The sequence below is a fragment of the Mizuhopecten yessoensis genome, unplaced genomic scaffold (assembly GCF_002113885.1).
Source record: "Mizuhopecten yessoensis strain PY_sf001 unplaced genomic scaffold, ASM211388v2 scaffold2671, whole genome shotgun sequence".
Taxonomy (NCBI): domain Eukaryota; kingdom Metazoa; phylum Mollusca; class Bivalvia; order Pectinida; family Pectinidae; genus Mizuhopecten; species Mizuhopecten yessoensis.
The window spans coordinates 146252-166222 of record NW_018404662.1 but is presented as its reverse complement, the minus strand read 5'-3'; the positions used below and the strand labels follow the sequence as shown (position 1 = coordinate 166222).

The window sequence follows — 19971 nt, the reverse complement described above, 5'->3', positions numbered from 1 at the left end:
GATATGGCCGGTGTGATGATATGGCGGTGTCCCAGTGTGATGATAAGGCGGTATCCCGGTGGGATGATATGGCGGTATCCCGGTGTGATGATATGGCGGTGTCCCGGTGTGATGATATATCGGTGTCCCGATGTGATGATATGGAGGTGTCCCGGTGTGGTGGTATGGCGGTGTCCCGGTGTGATGATATGGCCGGTGTGATGATATGGCCATGTCCCGGTGTGATGATATGACGGTATCCCGGTGTGATGATATGGCGGTGTCCCGATGTGATGATATGGAGGTGTCCCGGTGGGGTGGTATGGCGGTGTCCCGGTGTGATGATATGGCCGGGGTGATGATATGGCGGTGTCCCGGGGTGATGATATGGCGGTGTCCCGATGTGATGATATGGCGGTTTCCCGATGTAATGATATGGCGGTGTCCCGGGGTGATGATATGGCGGTGTCCCGATGTGATGATATGGAGGTGTCCCGGGGTGATGGTATGGCGGGTTCCCGGTGTGATGATATGGCCGGGGTGATGATATGGCGGTGTCCCGGTGTGATGATAAAGCGGTGTCCCGTTGTGATGATATGGCAGTGTCCCGGTGTGACGATACGGCGGTGTCCCGGTGTGATGATATGGCGGGGTCCCGGTGTGATGGTATGGTGGTGTCCCTGTGTGATGATATGGCCGGTGTGATGATATAGCGGTGTCCCGGTGTGATGATATGGCGGTGTCCCGGTGTGGTGGTATGGCGGTGTCCCTGTGTGATGATATGCCCGGTGTGATGATATGGCGGTGTCCCGGTTTGACGATATGGCGGTGTCCCGTTGTGAAGATATGGCGGTGTCCCGGTGTGATGGTATGGAGGTGTCCCGGTGTGATGATATGGCCGGTGTGCTGATATGGCCATGTCCCGGTGTGATGATATGGTGGTGTCCCGGTGTGATGATATAGCGGTGTGCCGTTGTGAAGATATGGCGGTGTCCCGGTGTGATGGTATGGCGGTGTCCCTGTGTGATGATATGGCCGATGTGATGATATGGCGGGGTCCCGATGTGATGATATGGCGGTATCCCTATGTAATGATATGGCGGTGTCCCGGTGTGATGATATGGCCGATGTGATGGTATGGCGGTGTCCCGATGGGATGATATGGCGGTATCCCGATGTAATGATATGGCGGTGTCCCGGGGTGATGATATGGCGGTGTCCCGATGTGATGATATGGAGGTGTCCCGGTGGGGTGGTATGGCGGTGTCCCGGTGTGATGATATGGTGGGGTCCCGGTGTGATGATATGGCGGGGTCCCGGTGTGATGGTATGGTGGTGTCCCGGCGTGATGATATGGCCGGCGTGATGATATGGCGGTGTCCCGGTGTGATGGTATGGCGGTATCCCGGTGTGATGATATGGCGGGGTCCCGGTGTGATGATATGGTGGTGTCCCGGTGTGATGATATAGCGGTGTGCCGTTGTGAAGATATGGCGGTGTCCCGGTGTGATGATATGGCGGTGGCCCGGTGTTATGATATGGCCGATGTGATGATATGGCGGTGGCCCGGTGTGATGATATTGCGGTGTCCCGGTGTGATGATATGGCCGATGTGATGAGATGGCGGTGTCCCGGTGTGATGAGATGGCGGTGTCCCGGTGTGATGATATAGCGGTGTCCCGATGTGATGATATGGCGGTTTCCCGGTGTCATGATATGGCGGTGTCCCGGTGTGATGATATTGCGGGGTCCCGTTGTGATGATATGGCGGGGGCCCGGTGTGATGATATGGCGGGGTCCCGGTGTGATGGTATGGTGGTGTCCCTGTGTGATGATATGGCCGGTGTGATGATATGGCGGTGTCCCGATGTGATGATATGGCGGTATCCCGATGTAATGATATGGCGGTGTCCCGGTGTGATGATATGGCGGTGTATTCTCGTCTATTTTACAACACACCACATCCTTTCTATTAGGATGGACTCTGGCAGAGTTATAAATACAATATCCGCGTTAATTCTACACTACTAGTAATTGTCAGCCATTATCAATTAGTAAACTAACACAACCTCCTTCACTGCCGCTCTAACGTCGAATACTAGGCTAACAATATAGAACCTATGGGATATAAGTAACATTAGTATCCATTCGGTTCGTTCAATGCTCAATCGAGAATCCTTTTAAATTGTATTTTTAACTGATGTCATAAGAGCACTGTTAAATTAATTAACACAGTGGTAATGCAGTGGTAATGTGTTTAACCTTAACATATATTTACTTTAAAACTATTCCTCTTTTCCTCTGTGAAGTAAAGTCAGATGGGGTTGCATTCGAACAAATTAGACCTGGTATAATAAACTAAATAAACAATGTTTTGGTACCAAATTATCAACGAAAGGAGAATAGGCTAAACGGAAATAGAGTGTGATGTCGCCTAAGAACCAATAACGGAAAACAGACAGATCTGTCAGTTTCACTTCTTTTGTCACCAGTTTCAATCTCACGGGAGTTACGTATGTTCAAAATAATAAACAATTCCCTTTCATTGCGATACGATCTAATGTGGTGATGGGTTGCCTATAAATTGCTGGAGTAGAGACACATTAAATGTGATTAAGTGAAGGGTATTAAACACTTTCAATGTCTCAGGGAACAAAATAGATTACTTTGAATTAATATCATAGTCATTATATTAGAGTGTACTCCATTTTGTATATGTGAATTTCCTCACTCCATTTTGTATATGTGAATTCCCTCACTCCATTTTGTAAGATATGTGAATTTCCTCACTCCATTTTGTATGTGTGAATTTCCTCACTCCATTTTGTATATGTGAATTTCCTCACTCCATTTCAAGGTTTCATGGTAAAATGTGTTAAGATCAAACTACATCAGATGATCCCGAATTTCATTAAACTATACAATATATCTTATATAGCATACATGTAAGATATCTTATATAGAAATTAAATGAAATGATGTACAAGATATCTTATGTGCTGTATAAGATACATCAAATTTAGTTTTCTGTATATATATATTATATTATAAAATATTCTTATACAAAAAATGTATATTATATAAGGTATATTTTATATATAATCAAATCGTATATACTTCATTTAGGTATATCATTTAATATCTATAAGATACATCTGATAAATTATATAAGAAATCTTTTATAATATATCAGATATCTTACATGCTATATAATATATCTTATATAGAAATTAAATCACTTTATACTGGTTGTATATAGACATTTTAGTTGTTGAAAAGAAACATTTAAATACATTTTGTAGTTGTATATAGACATTTTGTAGTAGTATATAGACGTTTAGGTTGTTGTATATAGACATTTAGGTCATTGTATATAGACATTTTAATTGTTTTATATAAACATTTTAGTGGTTGTATATAAACATTTTAGTGGTTGTATATAGACATTATCGTAGTTGCATACAGATAGTTTAATAGTTTAAAGTAGATAATTAAGTAGTTGCACATAACATTTTTAGTTGTTTGACACTGTCACAATCAGAACGTTTGTTCTCTGAACGACTTTACGTGAGTTGTAAAATGAAGTGTGACTTATAAAATTCTATATAAGACTTGTATTAGAAGATACAAAAAGAAATCATCGGGGTTAATGAAAAATAAAAGAATAATTGATACGAAGAAACCGTTTGAGAAATCGTTAAACATTTATATGAAAAAAGATCAACATAATTGGAAAATTGAAACAAATATTTTCGTTTTTACTTTCGTTGGTCTACCTATACCCTTCAGAAGAGAAGGTACATGGAATCGTACCGGATCGTAACCCTTGGCTAGCGACGATGTTTATTTCTATACAAAAAAGGAATTTGTTTTCCCGATTTGTTGTTAGACTACGACATATCTTAACAGTTAAACCGAAAACGGGATTACAACTGGGTTATATAAAGTAGCGTAAAACGAAAGTAGGATTACAACTGGGTTATATAAAGTAGCGTAAAACGAAAGTAGAATTGCAACTGATTAATATATAGTAACGTAAAACGAAAGTAGGATTTAACCACTGGTTATTTGCGCAATACGTATATATTTTTACTAAAAACGAAAGTAGGTTTAAAGATGGGTAAACATTGATATCCGGATGTGTATACACAGTTTTCAAACAAGCAAGGTATGTATACAATCACTTCTGTCAAACAAAACAATAAACACACGATATACAATCCAAAACTGATTATAGTTGTTTCAATTGCATAACAAGGTAAATATAGTAAATATTCATATTGATAACGTTGAACCCTCCTTGTAGTGAAATAAGAAATGTAATTACGTATTACCGTGTATACCAACCTTTTGTTCTGCATGATTAGTATTTAATTATCCAGTGTTATGTTACATATATCTGACTAGGTATTAGTAGTCAAAGTATCAAGTAATAATATAATACTTAGTAAACAAGGCCGAGTATATTAAACATCGAGAACGTTCGGTGTAGTAAGTGCTACTGACTACCAATCACCATACAGAGAGCATGCTTATCAGTTCAATAACTACTAAATATAACCTGACTTACGCAAGAGGATTCAAACAAATCTATACGTAATCAATATTAAACAACGATAAACAGCAAAAATGGCTATAAACACTAAGTGAAAATAGACTTAAATGTATACATTGAACGCCCTCAAAGAAGTAAATTCTGAAATGATTTTAATCAAATTCTGTTCAGTATTGTCATTGTAGATCATTTCTCGGTGATATCGACGTCAATGTAAACAAATATTAAATGCAAAATGATTTGATTATGCAAAAGCGAAAGTAGATTTCCCTACTACTTAAGTGAAAGGTTTTCATATTTCTTCCTGATCATACCCTTAAAATGATTTTACTGAGTGATAAGTAACATAAACCAGTGATATATAAAGCCATAGAATATACGTATCTGTATTTCCATCTTCGTAGTAACCTCTTGGTATTTAACGATAGGTATAATAACGAAAATAGGCACATTTTGTACATCTATCATTATAATAGTATGGAGTTTATAAAATCACATCAAAGGTATTATCTACTCAATGTATTTTTTACTGAAATAACTAGTGCATTTTTTTTCTATTTTGTTTTCTAACCCTAACTCTAACCCTAACTCAATTGATTTACGCCTTATTTTAACTCAGCTCACAATGGCACGATGCTTGTTACTGGTGTTATCACAGAAAGTTGTTCTCATCGGGGAATTCCGATTGAAAGAGAGATAACTCGTGAAAGTTAGTTTCGCTTTTGTGTATGTTTTAATATGTTGTGATTTCATGTATAGTATCTTTATGAATTTTTATTGGTAGCTGATATTTTCTTCTTGAATATTTTCAAATTTTTCAAGTTGTTTTTATTGTATCTCTGTTGCATTGTTAAATCTTCATTGGACGGGTTTTGTTAATTTTCTTAAAAATGTGTACTTCTGGATAGTATTCATTTTTTACTTACATTCACCAGTTTCAAATATGAAATATGAAGAAAATAAGGTTGGCATCACGAATATTGACACAAAACCTTATTTCTGAATATTTAAAAAGCGTTATCTGAGCTATCCCGATCAGACAGTAAGCACTAGTACAGTCGTATGCATAATGTCAACAGATAGACAGTGAGCACTAGTACAGTCGTATGTATAATGTCAACAGATAGACAGTAAGCACTAATACAGTCGTACGTATAATGTCAACAGATAGACAGTGAGCACTAGTGCAGTCGTATGTACAATGTCATAAGATAGACAGTAAGCACTAGTACAGTCGTATGTATAATGTCAATAGTTAGACAGTAAGCACTAGTACAGTCGTATGTATAATGTCAACAGATAGGCAGTAAGCACTAGTACAGTAGTACGTATAATGTCAACAGATAGACATTAAGCACTAGTACAGTCGTATGTTTAATGTAAACAGATAGACAGTAAGCACAAGTACAGTCGTATGTATAATGTCAACAGATAGACAGTAAGCACTAGTACAGTCGTATGTTTAATGTCAACAGATAGACAGTAAGCAATAAAACAGTCGTATGTATAATGTCAACAGATAGACAGTAGGCACTAGTACAGTCGTATGTATAGTGTCAACAGATAGACAGTAAGCACTAGTACAGTCGTATGTATAATGTCAACAGATATACACTAAGCACTAGTACAGTCGTATGTATAATGTCAAAAGATAGACAGTAAGCACTAGTACAGTCGTATTTATAATGTCAACAGATAGACAGTAAGCACTGGTACAGTCGTATGTATAATGTCAACAGATAGCCAGTAAGCACTAGTACAGTCGTATGTATATTGTCAACAGATAGACAGTAAGCACTGGTACAGGCGTATGTATAATGTCAACAGATAGACAGTAAGCAATAAAGCAGTCGTATGTATAATGTCAACAGATAGAGAGTAAGCACTAGTACAGTCGTATGTATAAAGTCAACAGATAGACAGTAAGCACTAGTACAGGTGTATGTATAATGTCAACAGATAGACAGTAAGCACTGGTACAGGCGTATGTATAATGTCAACAGATAGACAGTAGGCACTAGCACAGTCGTATGTATAGTGTCAACAGATAGACAGTAAGCACTAGTACAGGCGTATGTATAATGTCAACAGATATACAGTAAGCACTAGTACAGTCGTATGTATAATGTCAACAGATAGACAGTAAGCACTAGTACAGTCGTATGTACAATGTCAACAGATAGACAGTAAGCACCAGACAGTCGTATGTACAATGTCAACAGATAGACAGTAAGCACTAGTACAGTCGTACGTATAATGTCAACAGATAGACAGTAAGCTATGGTTGGCGGAGGTTATATCCGCAGTACAAAGAGAAAGTCAAACATAAATTGCGCTATATCTGTGTGCCATACATCATATGTAATCATTTTGTTTTATACTGAACACGATTTTTCTCTTTGTTACCGAGCCGCTGTAAGTTATTCACTTCACAGCCATTTAGTGTGCAAAAGAAATAAGTTTATATGTGTTTTATATCATTCTGTGATTTGGTTTTTTCCTCCTTGTTAATCCTATTTTGAAACTTTTCAACAAATAGAATTAATAATATTAAATCATTAATTAACAGCAACCTACAGATTCACAAAGAAGACATGTTTGTTGACGTCCCAGTTTGATACATGTTACATTAAATGTTCACTAATATACATTATATACGGAGGTCCATACGTGTTTGAAATATTGAACCTTTAGAAGATGACTTAGATTTAGGTAGAGTGTTCGTGCATGTGCTTATTTTCAGTTTCTTCTCTCGTTGTTGACTGTTTGCATGCAATCTACGTTTTGATATGTTGAAACCCTCTTCAGCTATTGGCTTTTTGAATAAATATGCAACTCTCGGATAAATAAAGGCCTACTCAAATACCCAATGAGTTACTGTGGGATGTATGAATAGACTATTACTTTTAATGAACATTCAATTTATCTAAATGCCAAGCTAATGAATAGGACAAAATTCATAATAACACCATCCCGTGGTGTTTGGTCTAGGTCAAACTCCGCAACAGTGTACATCGCGAATTGAAGAACCCGTTAACATTATTTGAACACATAAAATCAACAAAATATGACTTTAAAACTCATTTTCATTATAAATTTAAAATTGTCTTGAAAATACTCTTGATAAAATATCACAAAGATATTCCAACCAACCTTACCAAACGAGCTGTCATCACCCAATTTAATGTAGATAGAAATAAAACAACTACCCGAACACATGTATAAAAATTTGAACTGGACTTAAGTGTAAGCTTATTTTAATTCAGTTATTTATTTGACGTTTTATAATAAAATCTTAAATCATCATTGTTGGTATGTTGTCAAGATATCGTTGACAGGGGCTACCCATATGTAGAGTAACAGCCGAGCGGACTGAGCAGGACTAGTATTCAAGTGACGGCTCAGCAAGACAAATAAACTAAGATGGCAGACGTATCTATGATCACGGTGAGTTTGATAACTGTTAATTTACAATTTCAATAGAATACATTCGTACCATAGTTTATTTCTCCATATAGCCTACGTCTATTAAGCTACATTCTGGTTGAGGATTATCATAAGATTGTAAGTGTACACTTACAATCTATTATGTGGAAATGGAACAAAAGCACAACTGTTAACATTATCAACCGTTTGTTTTGACAACAACCTTAAGTGGTCTACTTGTCAATGCTAGGTCCTGCTTCAAACACTTATAACCCAGCTTAACGATTTTGCTAGAGAGATTGAAATGATAAAAAAAAAGAATTACTCGAGCGAGAGAGAGAGAGGAATACACGTCTTATTTCACATTAGTCATGTGATCTACTAAATCAAATCGAACACGCGGTAATGGAATGTGGAGTAATAATGTTTTAATACATTGTGAAAATAATTAAGATCAACTTACCTTTCAGGATGACGAATATGTTTCACCTGACGAATTTAATGATGAAATTACGAATGACCTTAACAAAAAAGTGAATGAATTATCTAAACAGCTTAAAAATATGAAAATAGAAAAAGATGAAGCACATAGATACATAAATGACATGTCTGCCAAAATTGCTTCTCATGGAGAACTTGAAAAAGAGGTCAAACGCTTAACAATTCTAAACCATGACCTTGAGAATAGATTACAAGCTGAGGATAAGGCGTATGTAAAATTATGGAAAGAAGTTTCTCCATCAAAAGATAATGGGAGTGGTGAAAAGACGGACCCTGCAACTACATCGACAGAACGCAAGGAGGAAAGCGACACAAACTCTGGTATTTTAAACGAGAAAACACCAACCTCGCAAGCGGACAAGACCGTTCAACAGAATCAAGATAGGAGTGTTACAGTTACAGCGAGCGTTACCGAACTTACAGAGGAAATACGTAAGTTTTATTTCTGTTTAGGTAATATGCAGGTAATCACCCTAACACTGACTCGTTTGCATATTTGATGCAACCTAAATGAGAATAATTCCTGGTTCCCAACAAATGTGTTTTACCAAGGAAGTGAATGTACAACGCTGTTATGTAACATACAATTCAGGATAGAATGAATACCATCAGCTGAATTAGGAACATACCTTAAATCTAAGCAAATAATGAGTCGAACATTACTAGACACGAATAATTAGCTCATAAACAAGTAATAAATAAGTCTATCAATAACCAGGACGGGATCGTATCGGTTGCTATACGTGTCCTAGTTAAAGGTAGGTTAATTATACATGATCAATATACCTCTCGCATTCCCTTCTCAAAAAAGTATGGTTCCCTTTCGAGCCCTTTGTCTTAAATATGTGTAAAGCATGACCTGGAATTTTAATATAAGAGGTCCATAGTTCCATTCCTTTGTTACATGTTCGAGAGATCACTGTTATAATCGGGTTGAATCGGTCTTATCATTTTAGCGATAAAAATTAATAATAAGGGTTATTTCAATCAATGTTTTGGTCCATCTTTTCTGTGTTAGGGGTATGTTTTGAAATATATAGAGAAATCAAATTTGACCACATAACGTCCGCATTGCATTTCCTTACGTACACTGGTTACAACGCTTTATGTTGTACTTCATTTGTATATGTATAGGGAGGAAGGAAGAACGTATACAAGAACTCAAAAATGAGGTGAAGACATTGAAGTCCAGCCTGCAGGAGACATTGAAAATCAAGGACAAATACAAGAAGACACTTGAGAAACTTAGGGATGAGAAACAAGCTTTGAGTGAAGAAACAAGTAGACGACTAACACAAGGGGACAACAAAATGTGTAATATACCATTTTTGCACGAAATACATGATAACATATTATACATCGACACTGTGTAACAGTAATGGCATATCAACATACTGTACCTAGAAACGTTTATCTATAAAACCTATACTCACCCTGTGATGCTTTCGTCCTCACTGTAGTGTGCTGTGTATCAATATTTACTTATAATAAATTCGCCCTCATTACGGAAAGCAAAAAAGGCGAATGTTAGAAAAATCAGGAAATAGAGTGTTTTCATTTTGCTGCTTTCGAAAGTGACTCGCCAAAATTAAACCACCATCATGTGGGTCAGATCTGTGTAAATAAACCACCATCATGTGGGTCAGATCTGTGTAAATGAACAATGACTTTCATTTCTATTGAATGCTACTTCTGTCAGCAGTACTTTTGATCGGTATGCTTTTGATGTGTGTTTTTTTTATGTATTTCTTATAAGCATTAAGTTACACATATTAGTTATAAACAAGCAGTTTGTCTTCAAATATTTTTTTTTACCAATATATTATATTAAACGTCAACGAAAAATCTGCGCCCGGTCATGAAAGATTTATATACACAGGCGAGTTTGAAATTCCTCAAATAGAATAGCTCTTAAAATAATGACGAATTAACCTCATAGACGAGGACCATAACTTTCTTGAAGACTGATTTTCTTAACAAGATACCGTGTTTAGGAACGTAGTCCATTGGATAGAGTATTGATAAATGTCTGTTATATGTCAGAATTGTCGTCCATGCTAAAATAATAATTTTCCCAAAAATTAAGAATGACATAAATGTTGCTTTTATGGCAAATAAACAAAAAGCGAAGTGTTTTTAATGTTACTATATAAATAGTTAAAATAAACTTAACAAAATTTAAGTCTTATAGATTTTGAAAAAGAAATATTTTTAGAATGTTTAATAAACCTACCCGATAGAGCATTATTGAAATGTTTCCGTCAATCAATATCTCTATATTTAATGGGTATATCTTGCTTCTTTTTAAATGCTATATAACCTTATGCAAAATATTGATTTTAACATAGACATGACATCATATTGACATTCATTGTCGAAAGTCATGTTTTAATTACAAGTTTTGATCCTGTCCTGTCTTATAAGTTTCGAGACGATTGTGAAAAAAGATGACGTAAATAGACTTTTAACAAATAAAGATAAGAAGTATTGTATATAAACAAGTAATTACCACGTATGTTGTTTGTTTCGGACTGAAATTTTTCCATATGAATCATTGGCCAACTTTTCCAATAAGTGGAATTTGATTCAGTAATGGCTTTCAGTAAATTATAATATAGGAATAGTGATGAAGAGACAAATAACGATTCAGCTAAAGAAATAAGTAACAATTGTTTGATATTCTTTATTGCAATGTTAAGAATACTTACACGAAACAGTTCAAATATGCAAATTTTGCTGCTTCACAGGTAAAATGGAAGAAAATCTGAGATTGATGACAGCAAGGAGAGATCAGTTGGAAAAGGATTTGGAAAAAGCAAACGGTCAGCACACACTCTTTTACGTCTACTTATTAGAGCTTTAGGCATTTACATGGAACTAATTATTCACGAAAAACTAATGCTTTATTTTAATCGTTTTTGCTTTTTTTCAATGAAAATTCAAGGTTACTATTACATAAATATGAAATGTGTGCCCCACAATAGCAGGTTTCCTCCGTTCAATCTAATAAATATATTCAAACAAAACATTTTTTGTCCAAAATCACCGGTTGAAATTAATATTTTAAATCCAAAGAATTAAAATAGTACCAACACTCGTAAACGGAAAATTCAAATATTTCAAACAAGTATTTCTTCCAACTTACAACAATATGTAGGTGGAATTAGGTTGTTACGTTATTTCAATAATCACTATAGACTAGTCCATAATTCAATTTATAGAGGAGCTGGATTTAACTGAGAAAAAACTGACTGCAGTTAAGAAGGGTCACCAGTCGACACTCGCCGAAGACGGAAAGGCCATGTCTTCTGAATTAGGAATTGTACACGTCGACGAGTTACGAGAAGCACTTGGTAAGTATACATAGTGGACCATACTACATGATTAGAGAACTAATACTGTGATCAGGTGCCAATGTTAATTGTGTCCACCATGACGATAACATTTGTCAACAAAAATCATTTAATCCGAGTTCACTATTAAATAATGTTTTTATTCCCGATAGTAACGAAAAGTGTTGAATGTGAGAAAATGCTGTTGAAAAACGAGGAACTAAAGAAAATACTGGAGGAAAAAGGAAGCACACAAGGTAATTATTGAGTAATTATTGTAATTATCATCACGAATATTAATAAAAACAAGAGGCTTGTATCGCTCAGCCATTACTTAATGATGTTGGTAAATACCTTTTTGTTATTTGCAGCCTTTCCGCATCGATATTATTTTGTATTAATAGGTGCTTCCTGAATTCCTTGTTCTAGCGCTTATTTAAAGTAGGTCAAAGTCAAACAGAGTTATACATAGCCGATGGCAACTTAGCGGGCACGTTAAAGTTTTAATACATTTGCCCCTGATACTTTAAAAATGTTCATCCATTTGAATAGACTCAATCATCCCGTCATTCTATTTGCTGAAATTGTCAATCCCGGCCTTTTGATATAGATAGATTGTGGAACATTTTTTCATCTCTGTGTTGCCAAGGTGGGTTTAACTTAATTTATGTGTGAAGAAACGTGATAGCCGATCAGGAAAGTAGAGGTCTCTTTTGGCTATTTAATGTAGCTGTTTCGAGTTTTTGAACCTTGACCCTAATGACCTTTAAAGCCACAAACTTTTCTTAATTATTGTTAATGAGTAGGAGTAGAACGGCACACACATATTTAGCTAAATAGAAATAGCAATTATTTGAGTAAGTGTATTTCAATATACTAAAACAACAAATAATAGCTCAAATAGCTAGTATTGATTTTACAGGTAAATTGGAAGAACGTCTTACTCTGATAACATCGAGAAAAGATCAATTGGAAAAAGATTTAGAAAAAGCAAAAGGTCAGTAAACACATTCAAATTTCCAGTGACGCAAGTGTGGGTTTACATGGCGCTCGCGATTTTATGAAATTATGTCATTATTTTCAATCAGTTTTTCTTTTTTCAGTGCAAAGTGCATGGTTACTAAAACCTTGATAAAATTGAGTTTCCCAATTCAGCACAATAAATAATTTAAACATTACATTTTTGTCAAATTGGATTGGTTGGGATTAATTTCTAAATCCGAAGAGGATAACTGTTATTATTGTACACGCAGGAATTATCCTATTTCAAACAAAGCAATTTCCCCACTTACACCAATCAGAGGTATAACTAATACTGTTCTCATGGATACTCCGTCATCACATTACTTTTAATAAACCCTTTTTCAATACAATTGACAGAGGATCTAGACCAAATGGCGAAGAAACTGACTAAAGTTAATCAGGATCACAAGTCGACACTCATCGAGAACGAAATGGCCATCTCTTCTGGATCAGAATGTTTACAGCTTGAAGTCGACACGTTGATAAAAGACCGTTGTAATTATACATAGTGGTTACAGAATGGATTCGAGAACATTACTGTTAATTGTTCCCAACATAAGTTACATCCGTTACTATGAGTATAGCTGTAAAAACATCTCGTCCTCTGAGTTTGCTTCCATCATTTCCTATTATAAACACCTTTAAATAAACTTCACAAAATTCAGCGTAAAACCACGGCCACATAAATTACCACAAAAATCAGCCGGAAATCATGACAACCCCTCAAACATACCCGAAATAGCGTGCAACTACAGCCAACTTCAAGTAAAATATCAAAAATTACCTGGAAATAATCGCCATCTCCAAATTCAGAGGGAAATATGCATGGTCAAGACGCCATGTAAAATCAAAGGACAGTATTGACCATACCTTGTTACACAAGTTATACCGTATTTCGTATTCAACGGACTGTGAAAAGTGATATCAGCTATTCGGTGGCTGAAATCAACACGTTATGACACATACATAAGCGTCAACACATAACGGTAAATATACAGTGACCTGGATACACAACGACAAAAGACTATTAAACAACAACTTTTAATCACATATCGAAAGATATCACGCACTCACATGACAACATTAGTATCGAGATCATAATGCTATAATTAACGTACAGAAAATGGATTTCGAACGCATTTGCGAAACTTGCATCACGGATAAAATTCTAGCATACAATACTACGGCAGAAACTCGGCAAATTATACCACTGAATCAGTTCACGAAATAAACATACATCTTAGCATCAGCACACAAAGACAGAATAGAGTAAAAAGAACATTCAAGCAATAATCAAATATTTACAAGTGCAAATGATAAAGAGCTTGATGTCATGCTGTTGAATTATGATACATTTAGTAATCAGAGATGGGCATTAACATTACATTTAGTAATCAGAGATGGGCATTAACATTACATTTAGTAATTGGAGATGGGCATTAGCATTACATTTAGTAATCAGAGATGGGCATTAATATTCTATTTAGTAATCAGAGATGGGCATTAACATTACATTTAGTAATCAGAGATGGGCATTAACATTACATTTCTATAACTGTGTTCATGATATTGATCGTCCTACTCCATCATTCCATTCCAGTCGCGATGATATCAAGACATATGTGTCTTGATTTTGTCAATAGACATGAAGTGCAATGAACATTTTAGTTCAGAAGAAATGTGGAACTTTCCGCCAATACTTTATATATGGAGAAATATTATAGACGTTGTTTGGGCCCCTTAAGTTGCAGCATTTCTTCCAACCATTTTTATGCTATGCTATTTGTACGATTCAATATATATTCAACACACACGTATGGCATTGCCATGGTATAGGACGGGCCCATTCGCCCTATTAAAAACAAGCCTTTTCCAGCTACTACCCTGCCTAGATATCATAGGCATATAACATTTCCCGCATATAACATTTCCCGTTGAATTGTGCGTAGGGACATATTTCACGATAGCTTAGCCCTAGTGAAAAACATTCATTCGCGCAATAAAAGGTTCAATTTAAAACATCAGATGACTGTAATGTGTGTTGTAGTACTCTTATGAATATCTTCCATTCTTCATAATAATGGTATGTCTAAAGAAAACACTTCCCATATCACACTATATATCCCATAAAAAATGTTTACTTTTTTCTAAAAATAGTGACCCGAATTTAAATGAAATATTTTGCTTTTCATAATACAAATTACTACTTTAGATTCTTCATTTAGAGTAAAACTACTTCACCCACTTCCGCTTTCTAAAGGTTTTATAATGATTCGTATGAACATCGTTACATGTACTTTCATTTCTATGGTTTATTTAATAGAATTGTGTGACTTCCTTTATGATATGCTACATTGTACTTCCCTACAATTTCCTAACTTTGAAATGGGTTTTTTATGTATAACGTCCATCTTCCATATCTCCCCTCGTTCTATCTAACTGCTATATTTTCTATACCATGAATCGCTTCCAGATATGCCTTTTGTGTTCATTTGGTTCAAAATATAATCGTCCCTAAGAATAAAAAGGAATGGCTCGAATGTCTTTAGCAAGTATACATGTATCTTTGTAAATCGATATTCTTGTTTTCACTGCCATACTGGTGTAATCGCTTTCATCTATGCATGTTTCCTGAGAAATTGATAATCAATTCATTTCACCGAAAAACTCATTTAATAAGAAACGTACAAGTTTATAATTTATTTTTCTACGTAGGTATTAATAGCATGTAAGCAGCATTCATTATGATCACATGTTAATTGTATGATAACCAAATATAGTAACGCATATTTGCATGACCACTTAAATATATATTTAAAATTCATTAAAACTTACATAGAACTGATTTATCCAATAGATAACCAGAATGAATCACAAGTCTGCTTTGACTCATTGACTGTCCAACCTCCAAAGACAAGGAAAAGTATAGGTAAAGTTTGACCTGAGATAGGTGTACCTTTTATCATGTCTGTATCTAGGAAAGGTATCTGCTGCGTGATTGTGCTTTTATAAGAGATTATGTACTCAAGAACTGATATCAGATAATTAATATAGAGGTGCATGTTGTTTACCATGCTAATATAATTTACACATTGTATAAAGACCCGAATTTTACTCATTTACTTTTATTAATCGAAATGTAACTCATTAGACTTAGATAACTGTTTCTCTTTTAACATTAATTTTATATCCAAAAAATCATATTTGTTTCTTGCAAATACAAGATTTCTATTTCCGACTGGAGAAAACAATTGCAATGATTTATGCTGGCGAAGCATTGCAACATGACGTCATACTTTAAGACTGGCCAATGAAGTCACTTCTAGGGTGTTACTATTTATGGGTAAACAAAAATGTTAAAACAACTTCTAATAGACCGATCCAATTAGTCGGGATTGGGAAAACATAAACTTGTTTTGAGAAAAATATTCATCTCTTTGAGTATTTGTTAGGAGATGATTGTTTAGACCTCTCAATATTTGAACTAATTATATGTGAGGTAGCTGATTATGCCTATTTCTCGAAACATTTGAGAGGTGATAATATAAAGACAAGATTTAAAGTACTCATGTAATTTAGTCTTGACTGAGCATATAAGAAATGATCCTTTGAGTACAAATGTACAAATAATCTCGTGTCTATACGTTTCGTATGTGTATATTTCTGGGAATGAATGCATACAATATTAACTTAACTTAAACAATCTATCATCCGTCATCGAAGTGTTATCTGATCATTAATGTTGTATTTTGTCGTGTGTCGTCATAAAACGATATCGATAGAAATGATTTACGACATTTGTAGTCGTTTTGTGCGATTTACTCTTACAATGTAGCTATTCATCTCGTTATCTAAACGATGTGTAAAGTGTCTCATTGACAAATATTAAACAGAGAAATAAAAACCAAGGACCAAATTCATTGGTATGTTCGTATAATAAGTTTGTGAAGTGCACACATCTAGTTTTTTGCATATAAAACATATTTACATGCATGCAATATCTATATCTATAATAAGACAAATACAAATGTTTTGTGTAACTATACAGAGATTGGACTACGTAGTTTGCGTAGTGGGATGGGAAAAACCATGGTTGACGGAGTAACCAAAGGGCTGCAGAAACTTCTACATGACAGACTGCTCAGAGAAAAAATAGATCTTCACATCAAACCATGCCAAACCTTAGATGATGCTACGGGTGGACCTCACTTTGTTCTTTGTCTAGCCAAATCAATCATAGGAACAAAGGTCCAAGCATTGGAAGGAATACCAGGTAGTATTTCAAACTCCGTACTTTTTATAGCTTTCTACATCTGTAGGTTCTTCATGGTTTTTTTTGTATTTCCCCTAGTGATTCTTTTAACATATCAGCATTTTAATACAGAGCAATCTATAACATAAACTTTTTATAATGTAAAAAATATTAATATATAAATAAATACAAAGATTCCATCTAGTGCTTTAACACCTGCACATTTTAGAATTATGTTTAATTTATAAGAAATTTTCTCAACGATGATTATATAGCTGGGACATTTTTAAATTAGATATATAAATAATTGTCTGCTAATATAACCAAGCCTTCGTCAATCACTCTTGCATATTTGGGGGAAATCCTGATGTGTCCTCTAATGGACCACCTTCCCCTTTCTGCATTATTATACCTTTCTGCTGTGTCCATTTGTTACCTTTCTGCTGTGTCCATTTGATACCTTTCTGCTGTGACCATTTGTTACTTTTCTCCTGTGTCCATTTGGTACCTTTCTCCTGTGTCAATTTGTTACCTTTCTTCTCTAACCATTTGTTACCTTTCTCCTCTCACCATTTGTTACTTTTCTACTGTGTCCATTTGATACCTTTCTACTGTGTCCATTTGTTACCTTTCTGCTGTGTCTATTTGTTACCTTTCTGCTGTGTCCATTTGTTACCTTTCTTCTCTAACCATTTGTTACCTTTCTCCTCTAACCATTTGTTACCTTTCTGCTGTGTCCGTTTGATACCTTTCTACTGTGTCCATTTGATACCTTTCTACTGTGTCCATTTGTTACCTTTCTGCTGTGTCCATTTGTTACCTTTCTGCTGTGTCCATTTGTTACTTTTCTGCTGTGTCCGTTTGTTACCTTTCTTCTCTAACCATTTGTTACCTTTCTCCTCTAACCATTTGTTACTTTTCTGCTGTGTCCATTTGTTACCTTTCTGCTGTGTCCATTTGCTACCTTTCTACTGTGTCCATTTGTTACCTTTCTGCTGTGTCCATTTGTTACTTTTCTGCTGTGTCCATTTGTTACCTTTATTCTCTAACCATTTGTTACCTTTCTACTGTGTCCATTTGTTACCTTTATCCTGTGTTCATTTGGTACCTTTCTGCTGTGTCCATTTGTTACCTTTATCCTGTGTCCATTTGGTACCTTTCTCCTGTGTCCATTTGTTACCTTTATCCTGTGTCCATTTGTAACCTTTCTCCTGTGTCCATTATATAGCTGGGACATTTTTAAATTAGATATATAAATAATTGTCTGCTAATATAACCAAGCCTTCGTCAATCACTCTTGCATATTTGGGGGAAATCCTGATGTGTCCTCTAATGGACCACCTTCCCCTTTCTGCATTATTATACCTTTCTGCTGTGTCCATGTGTTACCTTTCTCCTGTGTCCATTTGCACCTTTCTTCTGTGTACATTTGTTACCTTTTTCTGTGACCATTCGTTACCTTTCTCTTTTGTCTATTTGTTACCATTCTCCATTAACCATTTTTTACCCTTCTGCTGTTATTTTCCGTGGATCGAACATTTAAAAGAAATATTATAATAGTCATTCAAAGCAAATCTTCCTTCAAACCACACGTCCGTTTCAATTAGTTAATAATATAATTATAATATAATACTATAATCTATAATATTTCAGGGAACAAAGATACCGTCCTCATCATTATCTACTATACTGAAACAGATACAAAAGAATGTCTGTCGATGTCTATTCCAAGTTTCCGTCTTTACGGGAGCGAGTTACGTCCACTTGGCGGGACCATAGATATGCTATTCGGCGGTGGCAGCGGTCTCTACGACTGTGACGTCAACAACTCTGCAGTGGAGAGAATTACGACCTTTTTAAAGAAATATTGACTTCATTCATCGAAGTCAACTAAAAGATAAGATGTCATAGTTTTTATATATGACAGACATAATCAAATATAGTGTGTTTCAAATGTATATCATACATTTACAAAATGTAGTATTTCTTTCTATATATACGTATTTACATTTTGGTTTTTACAGTTAAACAGTATCGATGGTAACATTTATTTTTTATTCAGATTGAAGTTGTTTCTTTTATAGGAGAGAAAACCTTATATAATAGAAAAACTATCGGTTGTACGTTACATGGTAATAGATAATTGTCTTTATATTGAACAATTGTATGTGGTGCTACAGTGTATTTAATTAACTTCGTGTCAAATTTTCTAATGAGAGAAGTGTATTTATGTATTACAAACATTTAGAGGTTAGTTATTTATAGATGTTAAGGACGGGCACACAAAGAGAAATGTTTCTCAATGTTACATACAGACATACAGAATTAGCGCATATAAATGTTACTGACAAACAAACAGAGTTAGTGCATACAAAAGTTACAGACAGACATACAGAGTTAGTGCATACAAATGTTACAGACAGACATACAGAGTTAGTGCATACATATGTTACAGACAGACGTACAGAGTTAGTGCATACAAATGTTACAGACAGACGTGCAGAGTTCGTGCATACACATGTTACAGACAAACATACAGAGTTAGTGCGTACAAATGTTGCATATGTTGCAATCATGCATATTTAAGATTATATTGATGTTACAGAAAGAAAATCATAAAGAGGTAAATGTTTATTAATGTTTCAGAGAGAAAGACATGTGTGTAACATTAAATCAGTTTACATACTAATGTTACACATAGGCAGAGATACACATAGACAGAGATACAGAGGTGGGTGTATATTGATGTTACACATAGGCAGAGATACAGAGGTGGATGTATATTGATGTTACACATAGGCAGAGATGCAGAGGTGGATGTGTATTGATGTTACACATAGACAGAGATACAGAGGTGGATGTATATTGATGTTACACATAGGCAGAGATACAGAGGTGGATGT

The 19971-nt window shown here is 35.3% G+C and overlaps 1 protein-coding gene across 10 annotated transcripts in view; it reads left to right on the top strand.

The window, feature by feature from the left end:
• The first annotated feature begins 4054 nt into the window (after positions 1-4054).
• The window catches only part of LOC110446266 (uncharacterized protein PFB0765w-like), a 19962-nt gene continuing 4045 nt past the window's right edge, over positions 4055-19971 (top strand). For 6 of the 10 annotated variants that reach the window (XM_021491322.1, XM_021491324.1, XM_021491320.1 and 3 more), the window contains exons 1-12: positions 4055-4147; positions 7873-7981; positions 8431-8893; positions 9596-9775; positions 11209-11283; positions 11683-11814; positions 11967-12050; positions 12716-12790; positions 13174-13311; positions 15674-15745; positions 16865-17089; positions 18722-19963. In XM_021491322.1, the coding sequence (XP_021346997.1) occupies positions 7958-7981; positions 8431-8893; positions 9596-9775; positions 11209-11283; positions 11683-11814; positions 11967-12050; positions 12716-12790; positions 13174-13311; positions 15674-15745; positions 16865-17089; positions 18722-18939 (1686 nt within the window). In that variant the 5' untranslated portion in view covers positions 4055-4147; positions 7873-7957 and the 3' untranslated portion in view covers positions 18940-19963. Of the gene's footprint in view, positions 4148-7859; positions 7982-8430; positions 8894-9595; positions 9776-11208; positions 11284-11682; positions 11815-11966; positions 12051-12715; positions 12791-13173; positions 13312-15673; positions 15746-16864; positions 17090-18721; positions 19964-19971 lie in introns of all 10 variants that reach the window. The other 4 variants (XM_021491321.1, XM_021491325.1, XM_021491326.1 and 1 more) reach the window with 3 other exon arrangements.